The following is a 23,552-nucleotide window of genomic DNA, read 5'->3' on the forward strand; positions in this document are numbered from 1 at the left end:
TCCACAAAGAGAGGCCAAGTGCCCTCCAGGGCGAGATCTAACGAGGGTGCTGAGCGGGGGCTCCACGTCAGCCCCCCCGGAGAAGTCCGGACTCACTGCCTGTGTGATCTTGGGCAAGACGCCACTGCTGTCTCTCAGCCCCCGTTTCCTCATCTGCAAGGGAGTAAGACGGCAGCCTGCCTGGGGGAACCTGAGGACTAAGTCAGGCAATGCAGGTGAGGAAACCGAGAACCACGTCTTGTATGTGGTACACACTCAATAAAAACTAGTAACAGTATTACTACTCCAAAGTAGACAGGGCCTGAGTTCGTTCCCATTTGGACAATCTGCTGTGGCTCTCAGCCCTTGAACTCCTGGATCTTCATCCCCATTTTTCTCCTACGAGAAGACACACAGGGTCCTAAATTGTTCCTTGAATGAATTACTGCTTCACAAATATGTAGAATGAGGCAGCTGAAGGTGTCACTAAAAACTGGCAAAATCCGGAGACCCCAGCCTCCGTCAGCATCACCTGCCAAGGCCCCAGGAATAAACTGCTCCAGAGTATGGCCCACAGGGAGGCCCTGTTTGGAGTCGCCAGGGACACGAAATGCTACATCCCTTTTGAGATGCCAGCGTCCCCACGTCCCTCCTGTTTCCCCTTCTCAGCTTTGACTGAAATCCTTTCGGGTGTTCTGTACAGACGGATGTTAGGAGGGCACAGGGACACGGTGCCCGTGTCAGGAGGTCTGCCCTCACGGTGGGGCTGGGGGCCGCAGAGGGGCACACAGCCGGGTCAGGTGCCCCGCTGTAGATCCCGGTGCCCTCAGGACGGGGTGGACCCCGCGCGGGTCACCTCCTCTCTTGGGGCCGCAGTGTCCTCGCAGTAACCTCACAAAGCCAAGATTGGGTCAAAGGGAAAGGGAAGCGGCTGGAGGTGTGGGTGGGAGACGAGACTCTGACCCCACGTCCATCTCGTTTTGAGGGTCAGTGGGGCGGTCAAGTGTTGCTGGCAGGAAACAGCGACCCGGGGCGGGGTTAGAGGTCAGCGTGGCTGGAGACGCAGCTCCAGCAAACTGAACTGGTAACTATGAAGCCAGCCGGCCAGGGTCAAGGTGGGGGGGGTGGAGCCTCAGCACGGTGAACCGGGAGGAGAGCCGGGCCGGCAGGGGCCGTGGGGTCAAGTGATGTGCTCTTCACAATACGGGCCCCTGGACACGCTGGCAATCAGAAGAAAAGCGAGGCGGGTGAGAAATTCCTGGTGTTGGAGGAGGGGGCCGGGAGCTCCGAGGGGTGGTTAGCGGTCCTCGCCCTGAGGCGCCTCCCTCCCTCCTCTCCAGGGGATGTTGAGTCTTGTGACCAGAGGGTGTCTCACCATCCTCGGGCTCCGAAATTGCTGCTTGGGAGGCCTCCTAGGGCCCTGGTGGGTTGGATTGCGGGCTTATCAGAATCTCCCAGGAAAGACTGTTACAAACACAGACTCCCAGGCTTGCACCTCAGGCCTTCTGAGCAGGTGTGTCTGTGGTCTGTGCTTTTAAGGCCCCACAGGTGATTCTGGTCCTCAGCTCAGCCTGAGACTCGGCCACAGGGTCCCATAGGTCCACACCCAGCAAGCCTGAGAGGAGAGGAGAGGAGAGGAGTGGCGCCCTGGCTCCCAGAGGCCCAGGCGGACGGCAGGGCGGAGGGGAGCCCACCTGGTTCCCCAGCCCGACTCCAGCCCACCTTGGCCTTGGCGATGCGTCAGCCGAGACTGGGCTCCAGGTCCGCCGTCACCATGGTGTTTGAGAGTTAACTTTCGCTAAATGGTACTAATGAGGATGATAAAGGAAGTCCACAGGTAATCCAAACATCTCACGGTAAGTAATGGTTTGTCCCCCGACCTATAATTATCATCAAAAGCATTTATAAACTTCTGAATTCCACCTTCTGAGCTTGGAAGCTTTGCTGGCAGTTTCCTGGCTGGAGCTTTTGTTTGGCTTGAGAAAAAACGGTTGTACCACAAGAGGTGAACAGTGACACGTGGGAATGTACCATCGTAATGGACAAGAGTTACATTGGACACTGTGAAATTTTAAGCACTTAGCCCAACACCCTCCCCTGTTCTCTGATCTTTTTCACTCTGTCTACAAGCCTCTGGGTCCTAACACATAACTAAGTTCAGCACCTGCACTAACCCTGGATGTCCTTAAACAGGCTGATCAATGAAAACAACTCACAGAAAACAGCAATCAGCTTCAACGCTAATTAGACTCTGAGGATTCTGCCTTCCTAGAAGCCCTTCTTGAGACTTCATGCTCTGGCCATGAAGACAGTGAGAGAGAAAGATGATGAGCAAAGAGACTGAAATTATACTCAGTGTTTCCTTTCACGTTTCAAACATGGGCCTTAAACAACTTCGATTCTAAGAGAAGAAACATATAAATGCCATTGGCTTTGAGAGGCTTGGTGGTGGGCTGGAGGGCTGACCCGTGTTTCCCAAACCTGAGTGGGTGGGAGGGAAACTGATAAGGAGAGGACAGCGTGGGGGTGACCGCCCAGGAGGGGAAAGTGCTGGCTGGTGACCTCACCCGCTCCTTTATCAAACTCCTGACCGCCCCCCTCCCCCCAGCCCTGCTTCATTTCCTTTTTGCCTTTCTTGTAGTCTGGTAACCACACCTGTATCCCGTTGGCTGATTTCACTCGTCGGCTGCCATCTGGGGTGCATTTTAAGTAGGAATTTCTGGAAACAGAAGAGCTACCAGACCCACAGCAGATTCTCCAGTGGTGGAATTTCAGGCACCGTGGCATCTGGATGGGGGAGACGCTTCAGGGCCCCGGGGGTAGGCGGGACGCTGGGAGCCTTCCCAGCACCTTTAGATCTCAACACCCAGGCGGCCGTCTACCTCCAGTTCGCTCCCCAAGGCGCCGTCAGGGCTCCCCCCGGGCCCAGCTGGTGGCAGGCAGCCAGGAGCTGCTCGCTCAGCTTTTCAGTCTAAATGTCCACCTGGGTTTGCAGTGAGTGACAGGGACAGGGTCTCCGGAAGCTGACAGAGAAGGCCCAGGTCATCGAAACCCAGGCCTGGCAATCCAGGGTCCCCAGGAATTTCACGCGCTGGGATGGGTTTTGAGTGTGTGTTTCAAAGATGCCTTCATTCTAACAGTTAAAGGTTCAGACCCGACCCGGTCACTATCAATATTTTAAAAGCCTCTCCCTTTGCACTTAGAGAACCCTGCGCATGGCCGCTGTGACAGCGACCCGGACAGACAGAGGACACTCTTGCTCCAGCTATGGAGCACGTACGATTTGACTTAGGGCCAAGCCCTGGCCCGAGAGCCTTTGATGTGGGGAGACAGAGATGAATCAGGCGGGCTGGCGGTTGGGCCGGAGAGAGGGAGGAAGGGGAGTCTCTCTGGGGAGGAGCTGGGGAGGAGCTGCCGGAGGAGGGCAGGGAGGGCCGGAGCTGGGGGCCCAGGCAGGGGCGGCCCGAGAGCGGCAGGAGTGGGTGGCCGGCGGGCGTGCTGGGAGGGCCTTGGGTCAGCCGCTCAGCAGCCAACGCCACGGGCTGGAGGGTCCCCACCAGCCGAATGGAGTCCTCACTGCTTGAAACACAAGAGTGAACTCTCAGCCTTGTCCCCTGGGGGCCGAGGGAAGAGAGTCACCCCCAGTGAGGGAGGGGTGACAAGGAGGCCCCTCACTGCCCAGGACTGGGCTCCAGATTCCCCGCGACCGAGAGGTGGTCCTGAGACCGACGGTGCCGGGATAGTGCATCCTGTCCTGTTCCGCACGGGGCGGCCCCATCGCCCCAGCCCAGCCCCACGCCGAGGCCCAGCTTTAACCGCAGAGCCCAGTCTGACTTTCTTTCCGTCTCAGTGGGCTCGGGAGGGGCTCGCGGGCTGGTAGCAAGAAGCTCAGCTACGGACAAGCTGTGGGGCAGCCCCAGGGCACCACGCCTCTGCTTATCGCCCAGGGCAGCCGACAGGAGGAAGGAACCACCTGGGCCGTGTTCCTAACCAAGGGAGATGTTGACCTGCTCGCAGACCCGGCCCGGCCAGCCCTCCTCGCCCTCCAGTAGCCCCCTGGGTGTCCCTCCACCTTCCTTGGGGCCCTGGTGCGGTGGTCGGGTGGGGCTGCCGGTTCTGGGGTCAGGGAGGGAACACCCTCTCCAGCACAGAGAACCACTGTTTGGGAAGCGCAGACCCTGGAGCTCTTGGGAAAACCTTGCGGATTAGGATAGTTTCCATGGCAACGAGTGAGTGTGCTCTGTCAGTTACACCGTGTCACAGGGATAACTGTTAGCTTTTATGGATTTTCCACTAGTATGTGGTGCCAGGAAGTGTGTGGAGGGACACCTGGTCGGTCCAGAGACTATACTGTAACAGCGTCAGGACAGCACTGACCAGTCCTAACGGAGCGCGAACCACGAGCTGAGGAATGTGACCCTCCCAACAGCACTCTGAGGACAGCACCCTTGTCATCCCATCTTGCAGGTGAGAACGCTGAGACCCAGCGAGGCCAGGGGGACCCAGGTCAGGCCTCACCTGTCCCCAGGTGTACAAGAGCCAATTTGGAGACACAGGCTTCTCCAAACTCCGCCCCAAACACCCCAGGTCTCCATCCCACGCCCACCATCACTCAGGGGCGGGAGTCACGCTGGCCCAGTTCTATAAATAGCGGTGGGAGGGGGGGGCGGGCTGGGCTGGAGACCGTGGGAGAAATGCAGAAGATAAAGTGCTTTTCTGCGTAATCTGTTCAAGCTCACAAGGAGGCAGGAAACCAATTTCCCCCAAACTAAGAAAAAGGGCAGTTCTCTGGCCCCTGGGGCCGGACACATGATGCTTTTAATAAAACAATTCTGGGGCGGTACGTGGAGCTCTGGGGAACGACCCCGACCCGACAAGCCGCTCAGGCCGGGTCAGGCCCTGAACAGCGGGCGGCTGCTGCTTCCTGTGTGCTGGGTCCCCTCCTGCCCCCACCAGCCAGAGGCTGCAAAGAAAGCAAAGACCCACTGATCCCAGGGAGGGAGGCTCCCCCTGGTGGCCCCGTGGACCCCCTTGCTGGTGGCCCCTGGGGTTTCGACAGGAGGAGGGAAGGAAGCAGAGGTTTGAACAAGTCCAGAGTCTGCCATAGGAGAGGCCGGTCCCCTCCTGGGCGTGAACCCAGGAACTGAGAAGATGCATTGGGACCCTGAGTTCACGAGAGCAGAGGGGTGGAAACAGCTCAGACATCCACTGACTGATGGATGGATAAACACAATGCGTAGAAACACACAGTGGAACATTATTCAGTCTTAAAAAGGAAAGAAAATTTGACTCAAGCTACAGCATGGATGAAACTTGAAGTCATTGTGCTCAGCGACATAAGCCAGGCACAAAAGGACAAATATTGTGTGACTCCACTTATATGAGGGCACCGAGAAGAGTCAAATACATAGAGACAGAAAGTAGAATAGTGCTTACCAGGGGCTGTGGGAGGGGCGGCAGGAGTCTTTACTGTTTAATGGGGACAGAGCTTCAGTTGGGGAAGATGAAGAAGTTCTGGAGACGGATGATTGCACAACAGTGTGAAGGTACTTAACACTATTGAACTGGACACTTAAAAATGGTTAAAATGGTAAATCTCATGTTTTTTATATTTTACCATAATAAGAAAAAAAAAAACAAGAAAAGAAAAAGAGGAAATGTGTCCATCCATTCTTGTGGGGAAAAACACACCTTTTTCCAGAGTCCTAAAAAATTTCCCAAATCACCCAATTTGTGTTGAAATTTCCTGGGCTTGTCTCAGCCTAGAATGGAATCTAGGGGGAATGTTGTCTTAAAATCCACTCAGTTTGGAAGAATAAATTGGGAGGAATTACTGTACCTGATGTGAAAACTTACAATATAGTTGGAGTAATCAAGGCAGCATGGCTTAATGGAAGGACAGACAGACCAGTGGAACAGGGTACAGAGCCTGGGAACAGACCCACACAAACGCCCCCCAATGCTGTTGACAAAGTTGCAAAAGCAGTTCAATGGGGGAACAGTTGTCCCCAGCAGTTGTCTTTTCTTTCTTTTTTTTTCTCCAACATCTTTATTGGAGTATAATTGCTCTACAATGGTGCGTTAGCTTCTGCTGTATCACAAAGTGAATCAGCCATACGTATACACATATCCCCATATCCCCTCCGTCTTGCGTCTCCCTCCCACCCTCCCTACCCCACCCCTCTAGGCGGTCACAAAGCACCGAGCCGATCTCCCTGCGCTCTGCGGCAGCTTCCCACCAGCCATCCATTCTACATGTGGTAGTGGGACGAACAGTCTTTTCAGCAAGGGGTGCTGGCGCCACGGGGCACCCATAGGTTGAAATGTGAGCCTCAACGTCATACAAAAATCAGTGTGCTCGTCACCAGCCACTAGGAACACGCCAGTGAAATCCACGGTGAGGTGTCCCCCCAGACCCACGAGAACAGCTAAAGTGCACAGAGCGACAATACCAAACACTGGTGAGGCTGTGGGAAGCTGGCTCTCTCAGAAGTTGCCGGTGGGAATGCAAAACGGTGCAGCCACTCTGGAAAAGAGTCTGGCAGTTTCTTTAAAAACTAAACATACGTGCACCGTACAATCCAGCATATGCACACCTGGGCATTTATCCCAGAGGAATGAAAACGTGCGCTCCCACAGAACCTGTACCTGGAAGTTCACAGCAGCTCTATTTGTAACAGCCCAGACTTGGAAACGGCCCACATGTCCTTCAACAGGTCAGTGTGTGAACAAAACGTGGCCCGTCCATACCGCTCGGCGACCAAAGGGAACCGACACTGATCTGTGCAACAATCTGGGTGGATCTCAAAGACATTCTGCTGAGAAAAGCCGTTCTCAAAAGTTACAGACCGTGTGATTCCATTTATGTGACAGTCTTGAAACGATGAGGTGGGAGCAGGAGGGTGACCTTTGTGGCCAAGGAACTATTCCGTGTCTTGACCGACTACACACAAGATGAAATTGCAGGAGCATGCACACGCACACGCACGTACACAGCCCGAGTAAACCGCTGACACCTGAGTAAGGAAGGTCTGTAGGCTGTACCGTCAGTTTCCCGGTTTTGATCTGCTATGTGAGACGTGACCATTGGCACGAACTGGATGAAGGGTGTGAGGACCTTTCTGTACTATTTTTCTAACTTCCTGTGACTCCATAATCATTATTTGTAAAAAGACTAGGAAAAAACATCCACTCACCTCAAGGGACAAGGGAGAAAGGGAAGTGCGTGCAGTGGGGCGTTGATGCCAGCCGGGCTCTGTCCCTGGATCGTCTGGTCCAGCCACCCCTGTGGCCCCATGAAGTCTGTCTTGTCCCATTTTAGGGACAAGGACACCAGGGCCCAAAGTGGAGGAACTGTGCTTCAGACCAAGTCTGTGTGCCGTCTCTGGGGAGCGGAAGCACCGTCGGGCAGCCTTTGAGACGGAAGAGGACCAAGGAAGTGGCGGGTTTGCCACAGTGGCCGTCACCCTGGAAACAAGCTCCATCTCGGACTGAGCAGTTCATCCCCTTGGGTTCCTGTTCGATGTCATCGTGTGAGCCGGCCAGTGTCCCTGCCTCCTGAAGTCTCGTGTCCTCTAAACGCCCCCTTTGCCACCACGCTCTCCAGCCATCAGCCCAGGGGGCCCTGACTGAAGGCTGATCTCGGCCTGGTGCTCGGCTGTCCCCTCAAGGAAAGTCCCTGTTTCTTCCCGCTGCTCCAAGTGCCCTCTTGCTGAAAGAGCTGGTGGTCCCACACGGACGCCCACAGTCCTTTCCCAGCTCTCAGCTCCTCTAGGCTCCATCCTCTTCCCCGACCTGCCTCCCCAGCACCCAGGGTGTCCCCGTGCTTCACCCTCAAGAATGCGCGTCTCCCTGGCACAGGGTGGGTGGTCTGGGTGGGCTCGTCCGACGAGTGATTGGGAACTTGCCACGGTGGCCTCGTGCTGACAGTAACCGCGTGTCTATAGGTTGGTCTTACCTTTGCCACCCGATGACGGGTCCCTCAGCTGCCCAGTTCCTGCTCTCCCAGCCCCGAGCCCAGGACGCAGCTTTAAAGCAGCCACGAACCACAAGCCCCCCTCGCCCCCTTGCTGGACGCGCACCTTCGCCCCTGGGTTCAGGCCTGACCTCCCGCGCCCCTGACACAGCACCCGCTGCATGCAGTGTAGACGCACAGCTCCGTCACTGGTGACAACCACTCCTGCACCCACACTGCAGGTGGCACTCGGGCACCACCCGTACAGAGCAAGCCCTATCAACCCCTGAACCCGGCCCCGGTCCAGAATTGTGACATGACGAAAATTCCGGCATGCCCTGGTCGGGGGTCGGCAGACCACACCCCAGGGGCCAAATCCAGCCCACTGCCTGTTTTTGCATGACCTGCAAGCTAAGAACGGCTTCTACATTTTTAAGTGGTTGGAAAATTTTTTTTTAAAGAATACTATTACATGACACGTGAAGATTAGATGAAATTTGAATTTCAGCGTCTACAAATAGAATTTCATCAGAAGACACACTTTTATCCACAGCCAAGCAGAGACTGTATGGATGGCAAAGTCTACCATCAAGACTTCCTACAAAATGAAAGCACGGGGCCCTCGTTTATAAAAGTGGTTAAGAGGCTTCCCTGGTGGCACAGTGGTTAAGAATCCGCCTGCCAATGCAGGGGACACAGGTTCGAGCCCTGGTCCGGGATGATCCCATATGCCACGGAGCAACTAAGCCCGTGCACCACAACTACTGAGCCTGCACTCTAGAGCCTGCGAGCCACAACTACTGAGCCCGTGTACTGTAACTACTGAAGCCCGCATGCCTAGAGCCCGTGCTCCACAACAAGAGAAGCCACCGCAATGAGAAGCCCGTGCACCGCAACGAAGAGTAGCCCCCGCTCGCCGCAACTAGAGAAAGCCTGCGCGCAGCAACGAAGACCCAACGCAGCCAAAAATAAATAAATAAAATAAATAAACTTATAAAAAAAAAAGTGGTTAAGAATCCCACGATGGTCATAGTAGAGCAGAGGACGAGTGTGGTGGCCCCTCTAAACCCAGGGTCCTGAGTGATACCTGTGAAGCTGGCCTGTCTGTCTCACTACAGAGGAACATTGCCAACATCTGCTCTGGGGGGTCAAACATCAACTGCTTTTTTTTAATTTTTATTTTTTAATTAATGTTAATCTTCCAGCAAAACATTTAGAGGCGGTTATTAAAGTGTTTCTGGACACACTTTGAACAGAAATTATTCAATACGAGGACACAACATGGGTTCACTAAAAATAAATCATCCCAGATTAGACTCATTTTCCTTTTTGGTGGGATATCTGTTGGGGGTGGGAGGTACCATGCATGCGTGGGTGCCCCAGCCCTTCCGCTCAGGCAGTCACCCCACACTCACCCCAAAGTATCAGGGACAGTCTGTGACACTCCTCCTCTTCATGCAGGAAGTCAAAATTTTAAAGTGTAGTTTTGAGTTTTCTCATTTCTCAGATATCTTGATAGCTCCTTTGAAAGTCTGCTCCATAAGCCTTGTAGTTGGGTTGAGAAGTTCTGTTTGAAAGCTACTTGCAAGTTATTTGGGGTTTTTCTCAAGCCGTTTCAGAGGCCGTGCGTGAAGTTGAGTATGTGTTGGTGTTTTTGTCGGACACAGCAATTAAATTTGGTACAAACGTAGGTAGCAGCTATAGTTTCTGGCTCCGCAGTGGGGAGTGGGTGAACCCCCATCTCATCCCCAAGGTTCACATCTACACTTCGCAGTCGCTGGCAATTTGAGAATCCCAGTGAGCGCTATAGTTCGGAAGCATCAACCGTCTTCTGCTGTCTCCGCCGGACGCTGGATTTATTTATTAAACAAAATGTGAGATGCCACCTCCATGGGTGGCATCAGTGGGGTGCCCGTGCCTGGTCGGAGTAAACAGCATTGACCTTTGCTGCTTCTGGTAGCGCAGACCGATTCTTGCTGAAGTAGGAAGGGCTGGCGATGGATCCAGGTTCAGCCTGTGCCTGGCCTCCAGTCAACCAGCTCTCAGGCGGACCTCGGGGAAGACACGCCCCGAGCTGGGGCCACGGCGGGAAAGAGCTGTAGCTGCCGTGGGATTCAGGCGGGGCTGGGGCCCCAGCGCAGGGGGCTCGAGTGCGGTGCTGGAGGGGGCCCGGCCTGCAGGGTGGGGATCTGGGCCTGCCCCCGAGTGGCCGTGGGACCGCGACCGCCGTGCTTAGTGTTTCCAGACCTCCTTCTGTTTAAAATGAAGAGACCGGACAGGATTGTTTTTAAGATCCTTTCCAGCTCTCATCACCCACAAGTCTACAAGGAAGAACTTCCTAACGTAAAAATCTGTTCAGAGGTAGAACTGGTGGCCTCAGAGGGTGCGAGGGGCTGTGTGTAGTCCAGGGCATACTGTAATAAGGGGGAGTTTGGGCAACCCCTTAACAGAAAGCAGCTTCTCTCTACTTCCGATATAAAGTGAATTCCTCACAGGGTTGCTGCTCTAAACCAAACAAATCTAATAAAAGGTAGTTTACTCAACCTCCTTATGCCCTGTTCCCTGTTTGGGAAGCATGCAGGTGTCCTTTTAGGGCAGACCAGAGGGAGGCAAAAGAATGACCGGACAGCCTGGGGCTGCAGGGAGGGTGCGTCTGGGATGGGCCAGCAAGGAGCTGCCAGGACACTGCCAATGTTTCAGGGACACTGGCCCTGAACCGGGGTCGGGGCTGAGCAAGGGAGAGGGGAGGCCCCGGGGAGGCTGGTACCGGGGAGCCGAGGAGCAGTGCCCGGGCAGTGGACAGGCCGTGGTGCCGGGCGGACCGGCTCAGGCTTCATCCTGGGCTAAGAGGAACCTTGAGAGATTCTAGGCAAGGGAGCAACAGTGACCAAAGCAGTGCCCAAGACTGCAGGGATGTGGTGTGGAGCAGCCTTAAATTAAAAAAATTTCTGTGTGTGTGATAAAAAACATACAACTTAACATTTATGATTTTAACTATTGGTAAGCACACAATGCAGTGACACTGAATTCACAATGTTGAATCATCATCACCACAATCTACACTCAAAAGTTTCATGTCATCCCCAACAAAAACTCCATTCTACATTGTTTGCATTTATTTTTTAATTATTTTTTTTATTGTGATAAAATTTACATAACATAAATATTACCATTTTAACCGTTTTTTAGTGCATAATTCAGTGGCATTAAGTACATTCACATTGTTGTGTGACCATCACCACGGTTCACATCCAGAACTTTTTCATCTTCCCAAACTGAGACTGTCCCCGGTCAGCGCTAACTTCCCATCCCCCTCCTCCCGCCGCTGACAACCACGCTCCTACTTTCTGTTCCTGTGAATTTGCCTATTCTAGGGACCTCCGTAAGAGGAATCACACAATATTTGTCCTTTTGGGTCTGGCTTAATCACTTAGCATAATGTCTTCAAGTTTCCTCCATGTTGTATCCTGTGTCAGGATTTGTTTTTTTTTTTTTTTTTTTAAGGCTGAATAACATTCCATCTTATGGATACTTTGTTTCATCTGTTCATCCACCCATGGACACTTGGATTGCTTCTACCTTTTGGCTTTTGTGAATATGCTGCCATGAATGTGCGTGTACAGGCATCTCTTTAAGACCCTCAGTTCTCTGGGGTATAGACCCTGAAGTGGAGCTGCCAGGTCATCTGGTAGTTAGTTCAGTTTAATTTTGGAGGGAATCGCCGTATCACTTGCCGGTAGCCTTTGAAAGAGCCCCACAAGCTATATACCCAGAGAAGAGGCAGAAGAGCCTGGAAGGCAGGAGAGGTGGAGCCAGGCCGGGGGCCGGGCAGCCTGGGGGTCTACCCAGCGGGCCACAGCCGGGCTGCGTGAGCCCGTGCATGCGGCCTCCCGCTCTGAGCTCTGTTTCCTTCCCATCCATTCGTGGAGTGCGTTTTTATTGAGCACCTAGGATGCTCCGGACGCTCTTGTATGCAGAGGGTACACTGATGAGAGAGCAGATGTGAGCCGCATCCGTCTGAAACGCAGACGGGACCCCGGTCCGTCGTGCGGGCAGGGCTGGCTTGGCGTCCAGCTCATCGCAGGCACTTAATTAGCAGCCCCTTCCTGCCCTCCGCTTGCAGCCGGGCGACCGAGGGCACTGCATGTGCTCTACAAGTAACTCCCTTCTCAGTCTCGTTTCTTAAACCCACGGGGGCCACCCGGCAGGACGACCACGATCCCCGGGGCGCTTTGGTGGTGGGGGGAGCTGGTGGGCCGGGGGGCCGCCCCGGGGACGCGAGTCACCCCCGGCCACGGTGACTGACGCAAACCTGGACGCAGACCTCACAGGGGCCCCCGGAAGAGCTGGTGAGACACAGACGTGAACCGCGGCGTCGGGCCAGGAAAGTACCCAGCAAGCTGCCAGGCTGCCAACAGCTGGGGTTCTGAGTCCGGGAGGCTGAGGAGGGAGCGTGAGGGCGCGCGGAGGGGAGAATCCCGGCACGCAGGCCGCCCCGTGCTCCTGCCCGGCCGCGGCCTCCCCCTCTGACGCCTTCTGGATCAGCTCAGGAGCCTCGCCCCAGACACGGTCCAAGTTGGCAACAGCTACACGTTGGGCTGTTTGGCTTTTAATAAAGTTTATGATTTAAATCTTGCGCTCTTAACACCTTCTTTGCAAGCCTCCGAGGGGAACAAAAATGTGGAAGTTGTTTACTCATTTCCTTCATGGCAGGGAGACCCTCTGGGCCAAAGCCTGCGGGTTCGTGTGCGTGTGGACACGCAGTTCGGTTGTGTGGCTGTCCGTACACACGCGCACACACGTCCACATGCACACGCTCGGGGGAGGGGAGGAACCTTCAGAGAGACTGGCTGCCACCGCAGTCCCTGGCAACTTCCCCGAACATCAAACGAGCCTTCGGCACGAAGACCCTCCTCTGAAGAAGCAACACCTGCCTTAGGCTCTGGGTCTCTGCTCCCCGCGGTCGGCGACGCAGGAAGGAGCCTCGTCAGACTGCTCGGAAGCTGCTGGAAAGAAAGGAAAGTCCCAAGGCCCCAGAGGACCCGATCCCAGGGGAGCCGACGGTGAGGCCACGGCAAGACCCTCAGCAGGGTCCCGGGCTCCGGGCTCAGTCCCAGCTGCCCCCCTCCCAGCCGGGAGGCAGGATTGTGACCGGGCGGGGGGCAGACAGGGTCCCCCCAGGCTGGCTCTGACGTCCGGCCCTCCGGGGAGGTCTCCTCCTGCCAGCCACCCGGCCAGTGCACTGCCAGCGACACGGGCCGGAACCGGGCCGGCTGTGGGACGGTCCCGGAGTCAAGGCTCGTGGGAGGCCGACGAGCGCACAGCAGTCCCAGTGTGAGCGCAATATGCGCCACTGCAAGCAGAGGCCCCAGGGAAGGAGCAGCCGCACGCCTGCCCTCGGGGGCCTTCCAGCCGCAGGCCTGGGTGGGGGGGCGGGGGTCAGCTGTCCCCCCGCCCCCCGAGCTGGGCTTGGATGGGGACACTGCACCGCCTGCAGGCTCCGGCCCACGTCGGGGGCTGCGGGCTGGACCCCACGGCGTGACGTCCTGGCTCAAGGACCCGGCATCAGGCTCCAGTCTCGCAGGTCCCTTTTGCCACTGTGACTAACAGGCTGGGCGGACAAAGTCCGCATTCAGGACCCATCCCCGTGGGAGGACAGCACGGCCACGGCTGATGAGGCAGGCGCGTTGGCATCTGGGTTTTTCCCTCTACAGCGGAAGCAACATGACTGTTGGCATCTGACGCCCCTGGGGGAGGGCACTGCAGCCAGGATGGGGGGCCTGGAACAGGGCAGGTGAAGAGGCCCGAGACCCCCCGCAGGAGACTTCCCACTCCAGGTCCCGTGTCCCCCATCTGTGGGAGTGGGCATCCTTATTTCTATTTTAAAAAAGAGGAAACTGAAGGTGAGAGAAGCCAGGTGGACTCTCCAGGGCCACACACCCGACCCGCACTACAGACCGGACGGGGACCCCCGTCTTCCGACTCCTGGCCCACTGGCCTTCCCGCTCATGGCCAAGGGCCCCACGGGCCAAGCCCTACTTTGCCCTGGTTGCCCGCCCGTCCAGCAGGGTGGGGGTCCTGCTCCCCGTACCTCCACAGGCCCCGCAGAGGCCAAGCGTGGGGAGGGGCCGGGCAGCCTGGAGACTCGGTCTGTCGATGGCCCCCTGGACAGGAAGGCTGAGTGGCTTCTCGAGTTTTCTTTTCCCCTAAAGCATCAGGTGGCTCATCCTGACGTCCACACTATGGTGACAACCCAAGGAGAGCCTGACCGAGCCCTCCAGCCGCCCTCCTCCTCGAGCTGGCCGGGCGTGGAGGCCCTGCCGTCGTGCTCGGAGGCCGCCCGCTGCCCACCCAAGCTCCGGGCAGGGATGCCGCAGCTTCCCGCCAAAGCCCGACGGGAATCCTGAGAAATAAATTCACGGGTGGATGCTGTCCTCGCCCTCCCGGGACCGCGGAGCACGTCCCTCCAGGCACAGGCAGCCTGGAGACGCCCAGGACGGGCAGTGGGTGCCAGGCGCCGCGTGGATGGCGGCGGGAAGGCAGGGCGTCCCGCTGGGCCCAGGCCCCTGGGGGAGCCCCCGCCCGGTTCCTGCTGGTGAGAGCGTGGCTCCCCTCTACCCTCTGAACCCCGCTGTCCTCGATGCCCCAAACCCTCCGGCCAGGGGAGGGGTCCCCACACCCTCAGCCCCTCCCTGGCTCTGAGCCCTGGACTGGCCACGGGCCACGGGCCAGAGAACAGGGAGGGAGGCTGGGGACACCGACGGGGGTCAACCCCCAGGCCCCTCACTCTCTGCTGTGTAACCGGGACCGGCCCCAGCCTCCTCCCAGCGCGTCCCACAGCCTCGGGCTGGCGGACCGCTCCCTCCCAGCCCGGACACCCAGCTGCCTTTCCCTGGTCAGCTCCCCGCGGTGGCTGCAGGGGGCACTTGGGTGCATGTGCCACGCTCCCTAGCAGGCCTTCCTCTCAGGGCATCGCAGGCCTCCGGGCACTGACCTTGGGCCCCGCCGAGCCCTCCAGCCGAGCGAGTGACCTTGCCCTGGGGACACCAGACCACTCGCCCGTGTCCCTTCCTGCCTCCCCCTCATCCTTGAACCCCTCTGCTGGCAAAACTGTCTTCTAAGGTCAAACGTGAGGCCTGTGAAGAGCACGGCCTGCCCTCCTCTGCCCACCTGCCCTCCCCAACCCGCCCCCGTGGACCCCGTGCGCCCAGAGAGGTGGCCACTGAGGGGGGTGGAGAGCACAGCTCTGGAGACAGAGCCCCACCGTGGACGAGGGCACGGCCCTGGGAAAGCTGTGTGGCCGCCCTGGGCTCATCTGTGAAATGGGGCAAGAGGACCTACCGCACGCGACGGCCACGAAGGCGCCACGAGACAAACACGTGATGTGCCGAGTCCTGAACTGGCGCCCAGGCCACGGTCCCGATGCTGGAGCCGCTGAGTGTGGGTGAGGGAGCCGGGGGTCTTGGGGGAGGCCCGTGTGGGATCCTCGGCAAGCACTGCTGCAGGGTGTGGATGTTTCATAAGACACGCACGGTAGACGCAGTGTGAGCAGCTGGGTGCCCAACGCCCGGCTTGGACAGACTCGCAGCCAGTCTCCACGTGTCCACGTCTTGCTCGTCACTGCCTCCGCGGCACACGGGCTGGGTGATCTTACAGCAAGTCGCGGACGTGAAGAAAGCAAGTCTATGCTTCACACTCTTAAAGCAGCTTTCAAACAGGTGAAACATGATCATCCATTATCCCCGTTACGGCTTGTGACCTAGAGAAGGCTGGGAGACGAGGTCGAGGGCGGCCGAGGCTCCGGGCTGCGAGTCCAGGGTCCCCCCCGGACACCTGGGAAAGCGTGTGGATCTCAAGCCAGCGTCCTCAGAATGGTCCCTCACCCCAGGGTCTAACCAGCTCCTGTCTTTGGGCCAGCCCGAGATGCTCCAAATAATCGCAATCTTCTCCGGATCCAGAGAAAAAACCAAGTTAATGGACAGAATTCTCCACTGAAACTTCTCCTCTCACGTATTTTCCTTAAACCTCGGGGTCTCTGCATCCCTTTGTCTGCAGCTGAGCTGGTGACCACGGGGTGCATCAACAAGCAGTGAGACAGGATGAATGGAAAACACTGGGACAGCGACCACCGCCACCTGACGGCTGGCTGTGGACACATCTGCTCGTGCTGGTGATTTCGTGTGGCAAAATCCACGTCCTGCCAGCGAAACGGTTCCCGCTTTACAAGGGAAGGACGGGCAGCAGCGGGTCTTCGGCCCTGGGAGCAGCGCTGCGTCCCAGGCTGGAGCGGGTGAGGCCGGGCAGAGCCGGGTGTGGCAGGGCTACGGGGTGGTGGCACTCGGCCCCCAGTGCCAACGCCCGGGTAGGGGGGCAGCAGGACCTGCACGAGAGCAGGCCAGCCCCGCCGTGGGGGACACACAGAAACAAGCGAAGCAGAAAACCAACTCTCACCAGAGTGCCCACAATAATTTCTCCCTGAGCATCAGGCCCAAGACAAATGCCAAAGCTGGAGATTTTCTGAGCAGATGCTCTCGGCAGCCTGGTACTCCTGGTACCTGCCTTCTGTCGGCTGACGCAGCTCACACCTCTGAGTCTACACACGGGCGCACGCCCCAGGGGAGCTCCAGCACCCCCTGAACCAGACCCTCTGAAGCCGCGCCCGCCCTGTGGGCACTTGTTCTAAGCTCTGGAACCGTCAGAGCTGAAACGGGGACAGGGGCTTGGGCCTTGGTGTGCGGACTGTGAAACACAATGAGGGGCTTGCCAAGCTGGAGTCCAGGTGGGCACCCAGAGGGGTGCCCCCTTCTCCACGTCAGGGCCAGGGTGCTGTCCGCTCTTCCCCCCTCCCCTGACCCGGGCACCCCTGCATCCCTGGTACCCCGAGTGGGGCTGACCTCATGGGGACCGCGGGCCTCTCCTGCTGTGCAAGCATCTGAGGACACATTCCACTTGGATGAGCAGACTGCATGAGGCTCAAAGAAAGACACAGCACATGATTTTTAAATAACTTTATAATTTCCTGATGGATTTAGTTTGTGAATAAAAAAGAAAAAAAATGAACAAAGTGTTTACAATAATTATCAAGGCAAATTCGACTCTAACTCAGTTTCTCTGTAACGTCACGGTCGCGTCGGCCGCACGGCGGGGCAGGCGCACAGCTGAAGGCAGTGGTGCGTGCGCCCACAGACCCCACCCCTCGGCCGCTACTGTTGCCAGAAGGAACTCAAGCTACGGGGGGGCAGCGCCCGGCGCCCTGGGGCCTCATCAAAGGGCAGCTCTCCCTCTGGAGCAGGGGGAGCCGTCCCAGGAGGCCCGAGTCCACCCGCTGCACACCCGCTGGGCTCGAAGGCCCCGGGCTGCCCCCGGAGGTCCACCGTGCCGAGGTGGAGGACAATACTGCTGTGGGAGGGTGGGGGGCTGCCCCAGCCCGGGGGGGGCTCGCTGGCTTCGGCAGGGGCCGCCTCCCTTCCTGGCCAGGCCACTGCTAGGGCCCAGACGGACGGCCTGGGCCTGGGAGACCTGGGGTCTAAAAAGCTTTCAGGGAAAGGATCCAGGGACCAAAGCCAGAGGAACTGGGCTCTGAGGAGGACTCACCCACCCAGATCGTAGGCTCCAGGCTGGCCGGGGCTCGGCCCGTCTTGGACGGGCCACGGGATGATATAGCACCAAGAGGGCAGGAAGAGGTCCAGCGCCAGGCCCAGGTGAGCACACAGCATCCGGCACACGGGGCTGCGGCCAGTGTGGGCTCACAGACCTGGAAACCTCCCGCAGAGGTCCTGAAGATGCATGGGCAAACCGGGGCCCAGGAGCCTGTTCCCCTAACTCAGCGGCTGCCTCCTTCCCTGGGTGGTCGCCTGCCTGGACCACGGCCACCGTGTTTCCCCAGCGGCCGGCTCAGCTGCCACCTCAGCCAACTCGGGGGGACGGAAGGAGCCTGGCTGTCCCAGAGCTTGAATTCCTTTATTAACGTGATATTGGTGGGAGTTTTTAAAACACAGCTCTTTAATTTTTCAGTTCTACAACTACTTTGTAATATCTTAATAATCTCAACAATGGACACAATGTAACCGCCCCAATTCTCTGAACCACACAGACAACACCGACAAGCAGAGAAACAAAAGGGGAGGTGGGTGTGGGACAAAAACCCACTCCCCCAAATCAATCCCTAAAACCATCTCTCCCCCAAGAGTCAGGAGGAGAAATACCTACAATAGGGTCACAGCACTCGCCAAACACATTGGAAGAAACCAGGAGACACTTGGTTACAGTTTTGACACTAAAAAGTTTGGAAAGTTTTGCTTAAAAAGAGTAAGACAGCCATTTTGTTCAGAAGGATTCCCCTGGATGTTTTCTTCTTGCCCAAATGTTCCCTTAGTTCACGTGGGGGAAACACCAGATTCCTCTGAAGACACTTGACGGTGCGTCCCTGCCAAGAAGCCGGGGCCGGCAGTGCGGGGGGGCCCAGGTCTGCTCGGTCCAGCTGCCCCCCCCCCGGTCCCCCGCACCCTCCCCTCTCCTCCTGCAGCCCTGGGCCCCCAGCGGTGGGAGATGAAGCTGCGGGGGCGGGACGCAGGGCCCGTGGGGACTCGGGAAAAACCACTCGAGGGCCACATCTTCATGGCCACGCCCTCCTCTCCTGCTCTTGCCTCAAAGGCCCCGAGGCCACCCGTGGGCCTGTGCTTACACAGTGGGCTCCACAGGAGGGCGCGCGGGTGGGAACAGCAGGACTCCAGCAGCGAATCCCAACGCCGATCCTGACCATCAGCCATCGGCCAAAACTTGGAGACGACTTCCTCTTCTCCCCTCCCTCTGAGGAGCGGGTGAGCCAGTGGCTCCTGCGGAAAACCCAACAGACCCTTATGGACACAAAGGGCCGAGCCCCGTTGCCGCCATCCACACTGGAGGTGCCTCGGGTCCCGTCTGCTTCACTAGTATTTCTAAAGCCCAAGTGTCAGGAAGAGAGGAGCCTTCAGATGGTAAGGTACACGGTCAAGGTTAGAGCCGAGATGGATTTGGGGATTCCCATTCACATTTCTTCACATGTTAAAGCCCACTTAAAATCTTTTCCATTTCAAACGGTATCCAAGTCCTTGCAAATCTCAATCCAGATGCTGCATCAAGAGCTCAGTGAGTGCCTGGGATGGAGGTACATGGGAAGAGGAGACGGTCGCATTGTCCTTCTTCCGTCCTGAGCCCCAGGGCGGATGCCACCCGCCCCCCTCTTGCTTCCCCCTTCATGATGACTTTGATCTGGGTACAGAGCTTCAGGTGCTAAGGGGAACAAGACTTGCCAATGGGATGGAGGAGTTTGGTGAACATCACAGGTAACCCGCAGTGAGTTTTCAAGGTTACAGATCTTCGGTAGCAGCTCCATGAACTTGTGAAACCACGAATATCAGAAGAGGTCACGGAACGACAGATCTCGTGTGGTGGGAATTGCGCATTTAGCAAATGTTGGCTCAAGGAATGACCTGAACTTAGTAAGACACTCTAAATGCTAGAAACTATGTTAACTTTGCCTGTGGTATAAAGGCAGGTCCTTGTTCACTCTTAAACTTTAGCCAGAGCCGACTTTCATCCAGGACCATAGAGCCCCTAGAACCATTTGAGATGCTAGGATGACCACCCAAGACGCACCGAGGAGAGTCCCACTGTGGTTCAGAGACAGACAGATGGCGTCTGCCCGGAAACTGTTCTTCTCAGAAGCACTTGCCCAGAGGAATCCCATAAGGCTCTGGAGGGGAAGCACAGGAAGGAGAGCAGGCAGGAGGGCAGGTGGCAGGGATGGCATCTGACGGGTAACGTGGAGTCAGCAGGACCCGGGAGAGCAGCTGGAGGAGAGCCGGTCGGGCCCGCCACTGCTCTGCACGGGCCCTCTGCTCCCGCTCCCTGTCTGCTGAGGCCCCGGGGAGGGTGTCGCTCTACCGCAGCTCTTGCACTGTGGTGGACAGCGTGAGATTCCGAGACTCCAGCCCTAGAATACTGGGGGCTTCCTACATGATTTATGGGCCGTGCCATAAATAAACGGGATTGAGGTAACTGACCACAAACGGCCACCACTTACTGTCTAACCTCCGCTGCACCCCCTCTCCGGCCAGCCTGGCTGTCAGAAAGCATCTCAGTAAGAAATTTATGAGCAGAGTCCATTTAAACCTTCGACAAGGAGCACTGCACAGCTTCTCACAGGGAGAGCTTGTTTTACGGCAGGGAGTCAGGGCAGCTGGAGAGGCGACCATGTAGGTTAATGGCACAGTCACAGGCTGCTGGCGGGAAGATACAGGACTGACGGCTGTGAGGACCTAACAGGCAGCATCGGAGAACTTGGGGGGAGAAAGGAGAGAACGCAAGACAGACCCATCTAGCCCAGCAACTCTTATCAGGATGTGAGTGTCTGGTGGGTGTCTGGCCAGAGAGGTGGTCAAAGGGCTACAGAGCTGGGTGAAGTGGTCTACTTCTCGGTGCCTGATACTTAAGACTGCCATTATCTACGCTCGGGGAAGATGTCAATACCTTCCACAGGATTTGCAACTTTGGGGTCAATTTTCTGATTTGCAACATGGACCTGGCCGAGTTCGACAAGGTGCACCTGGACGTGTAGAGAAAACACCATCCACCGTTGCGCAGCCCATTAAACAGTCCACTCTCTCAGGGGACAAAACCCCGAATCCCGAGTCACCAGATGGGATCCTGCAGGCGAGTAAGTGACTCAGCCCTCTGCCCCCCACGACCCATAAATTCCATTATAACGAGAAATGCTGATTTGTGGAAGATTTTTCTGGAAAAGATACCTTCTATTAAGATGGGGGAGGGGAAGGGTATGCCTTGTACTGTTCTGACTTGACCAGGTGGGTCTCACAGAATCCTCGACTGCCCTCCCTCCCTGCAGAGAGGCTTTCTTCCAGGATGGGTGCCTGACAGCGACTTGCACACAGTAGGCACTTCATAACAATTATCCGAATGAAAGAAAGGGGGAAGGAACGCGTGTGGGATGAGAAACACTCATCCGAAGCAGAAGCTCTGGACCAGGAGGAAAGCTGAAGGGGGGAGGCTGGGCCGCTGAGCGGGGAGCACGGGCGCTGGGGCAAGGCAGAAGCACGCTTTGGGGCCTAGACTGCTGACGAGGGAGGGGTTTGGGAGAAGCCGGCCTGACCCCGAGGACCGGTCGCCTTCCACAGAAGCAGAGCTGCAGGGGTGACCACACTGCCCTCTTCTCTGTCAGTGACAGATGTGATCTGACACACCAAGCCAAAGGTCCTCAACGAGAGGGACTCGCGCCAGAGGCTAGGAGAAGCGCAGGGACCAGTGAGGCCCGGAGGCCAGGATCTCCGAGCCCCGGCGCAGCCCGCCCGCAGTCCCGCACAGGTGGCCCTCGTGGAGAGCAACCAGGACAGTGGGAAAGAGAAGAGTCGGTCGGCTCTCTGTCCCTGCTCTCTCTCCCCACCGTCTCTTTTTTTAACACTCTTTTTGAGATTGTTTTTTGTCTTTTTTACCCTTTTACGAGAAAGCACCTGTTGTGACATTAGAACACGCGGCACCCTGGTCTGCAGGGAAGGCATCTCTCAGTGAGCTGAGCTCTGCAGGGTCCAGACTTAGTCCTCACGCCACGGACAGAAGGGAGGAGGGCTCTCCCCCGTGTCCCTCTGTCAGGGCACAGCCGCCCGCGTCCACGGTGTCACTGCTGATGGCTGGATGGCAGCTCTCCACGGAGGCTCGGCCACTCACCCACCCTGGACAGCAGGACAATTAGCGCAGAGACAACAGCAGAAGATAGGAAGACAGACGCAGAAACGGTGCTGGAGCCACACTCGCGGGACTAACCAAGACAGGGCAGAGTCTGGAGTGTGTGTTTGCTGCCAAGAGCCGTCTGAGCGCCCCCTCCTCGTACTTCTTCCTTCTCGGCTCCTGGGCTCATCAAGCGGGCTACTGGGCTGGCCGCTCCCCACGGAGACGGTCACGATGACTCTTCCAGGGCGCTGACCACCTGCTCCAGGATGTCGGGGCAGTGGTCTGCTATCTGCTGCAGGATGGCGTTGGCAAACTCCTGTAGCTCTGAGCTGTCCCGCTCACCCTTCTCTAACTCGTTCTGAAGCTGCAAGGAGAGACGGATTCAGATAAAATAAAACAACCCTATTGGCACTGAGTTAAGAATTATTGTTCACCAATAAAGAGATGACATTTGCAACAACGGGGATGAAACTGGAGGGCATTGTGCTCAGTGAAATAAGCCAGACAGACAAAGATACATACTGCGTGGTGTCACTTATATGTGGCACATGGGGAAAAAAATGTCAAATCAAATTCAGAGAAACAGAGAGTAGAACAGCAGTTGCCAGGGGCTGGGGGTGTGAGAAGTGGCAGCGGGCGGTGAAAGGGCACACACTTTCAGTTATGAGGTGAATGAGGTCTGAGGCCTAAGGTACAACACAACGGCTAGAGCGCATAACACTGTGCTGCAGACTTGAAATCCGCCGAGAGAGCAGGACTTAAGTGTCCTCGTACAGAAACGAAGGAAATCGTGAGATGACGTATGTGTCAGTAACGCGACCGAAAGGATGGAGAATCCCTTCACGATGTCTGTGTACATCACACCATCAGGGTGTATACCTTGAATATATTACCGTCTTGTCAATTTTAGCTCAATAAAGCTAAAAAAGAAAAGAGAAGTGACAAAAAAGAGGCAGTTTCTATGTGAAGTCTTCCTGTGTCAAAATTAACCATCAGGAAAGTGTAAAAGTAAATATCAAATGTCTCTCCCTGAAAACGAATGTTAGTGACTGGTCCCAGGCCCCGAGAGGGGGACTTGCAGAGCCGGGCTCGCACCCCAGGGCTCGCACTCCGGGAGTATCCTCCCACCGGGCGACACCATCACTCACAGGTCCAGGAGAGGGAGGGGCACACGCGTGACCAGGCAGGATCTTCATCTTGCACCCTGGTCCCTGCCTGAGGGAGGCTTCCCCCACAGGCCACGTGCCACTCCCTTGCTGACTGAGCCAAAGAGAGACACGCCAGTCCTCTGTTTGTTGACAAGTATATTCCCTATTGTCTTAAACACTCTCTCTGACATTCCTTGAGGCACCGAACCAGCATGTACTGAGGGCCTACTACGTGCTAGGTGCTGAAAGATGAACGGATCTGCAGGTGCACAGATGATTATGACCCAGCAGGGAAAGGGCCGTGACCGAGGCCTGAACACGCTTCGGGGGAGACAGGAGGATGCCCGCTTCACCCTGGAGGGGTCCGAGATGTTCCCGAACAGGAGTGTGTCCAGGAGGTCAGAGACAGAAGAGGCGGTCAAGCAACAGCAAGTGCAGACGCGCAGAGCCACCTTGGGACTTGGTGCAGACCTAGGGAGAGTGAGCCTTCCCTGTGGCTGAAGCATCAGGCAGGAGGCTGGGTGCAGAACGACAGAGGTGAAGCTGAAGGGACAGACTGGGGCCAGACAGCATACACAGAGCTATGGGGTTCAGATTTCATCTGGTTAAAACAACAAGGACGACAACAACAGCAGCAAGTTCGAGACCTTTAAAACAGCACAGGGACACGATCAGCTTCATTTTCTCAGAAGACACTAGGAAGATAAAGCACGTCAGCCTGAGTGGAAGGAGGGACATGTCGAGGG

General features: G+C 56.8%; 1 protein-coding gene across 12 annotated transcripts in view; it reads right to left on the reverse strand.

Moving 5' to 3' along the window:
• Nucleotides 1-16,926: 16,926 nt before the first annotated feature.
• The window catches only part of ERC1 (ELKS/RAB6-interacting/CAST family member 1), a 417,262-nt gene continuing 410,636 nt past the window's right edge, over nt 16,927-23,552 (reverse strand). For all 12 annotated transcript variants that reach the window (XM_082349076.1, XM_082349081.1, XM_082349068.1 and 9 more), the window contains one exon: nt 16,927-22,022. In XM_082349076.1, coding sequence (XP_082205202.1) covers nt 21,885-22,022 — 138 coding nt within the window. In that variant the 3' untranslated portion in view covers nt 16,927-21,884. The remainder of the gene's footprint in view (nt 22,023-23,552) is intronic.

This window comes from Balaenoptera borealis, assembly GCF_965194805.1.
Source record: "Balaenoptera borealis genome assembly, chromosome: 13".
In the NCBI taxonomy this organism is placed as follows: domain Eukaryota; kingdom Metazoa; phylum Chordata; class Mammalia; order Artiodactyla; family Balaenopteridae; genus Balaenoptera; species Balaenoptera borealis.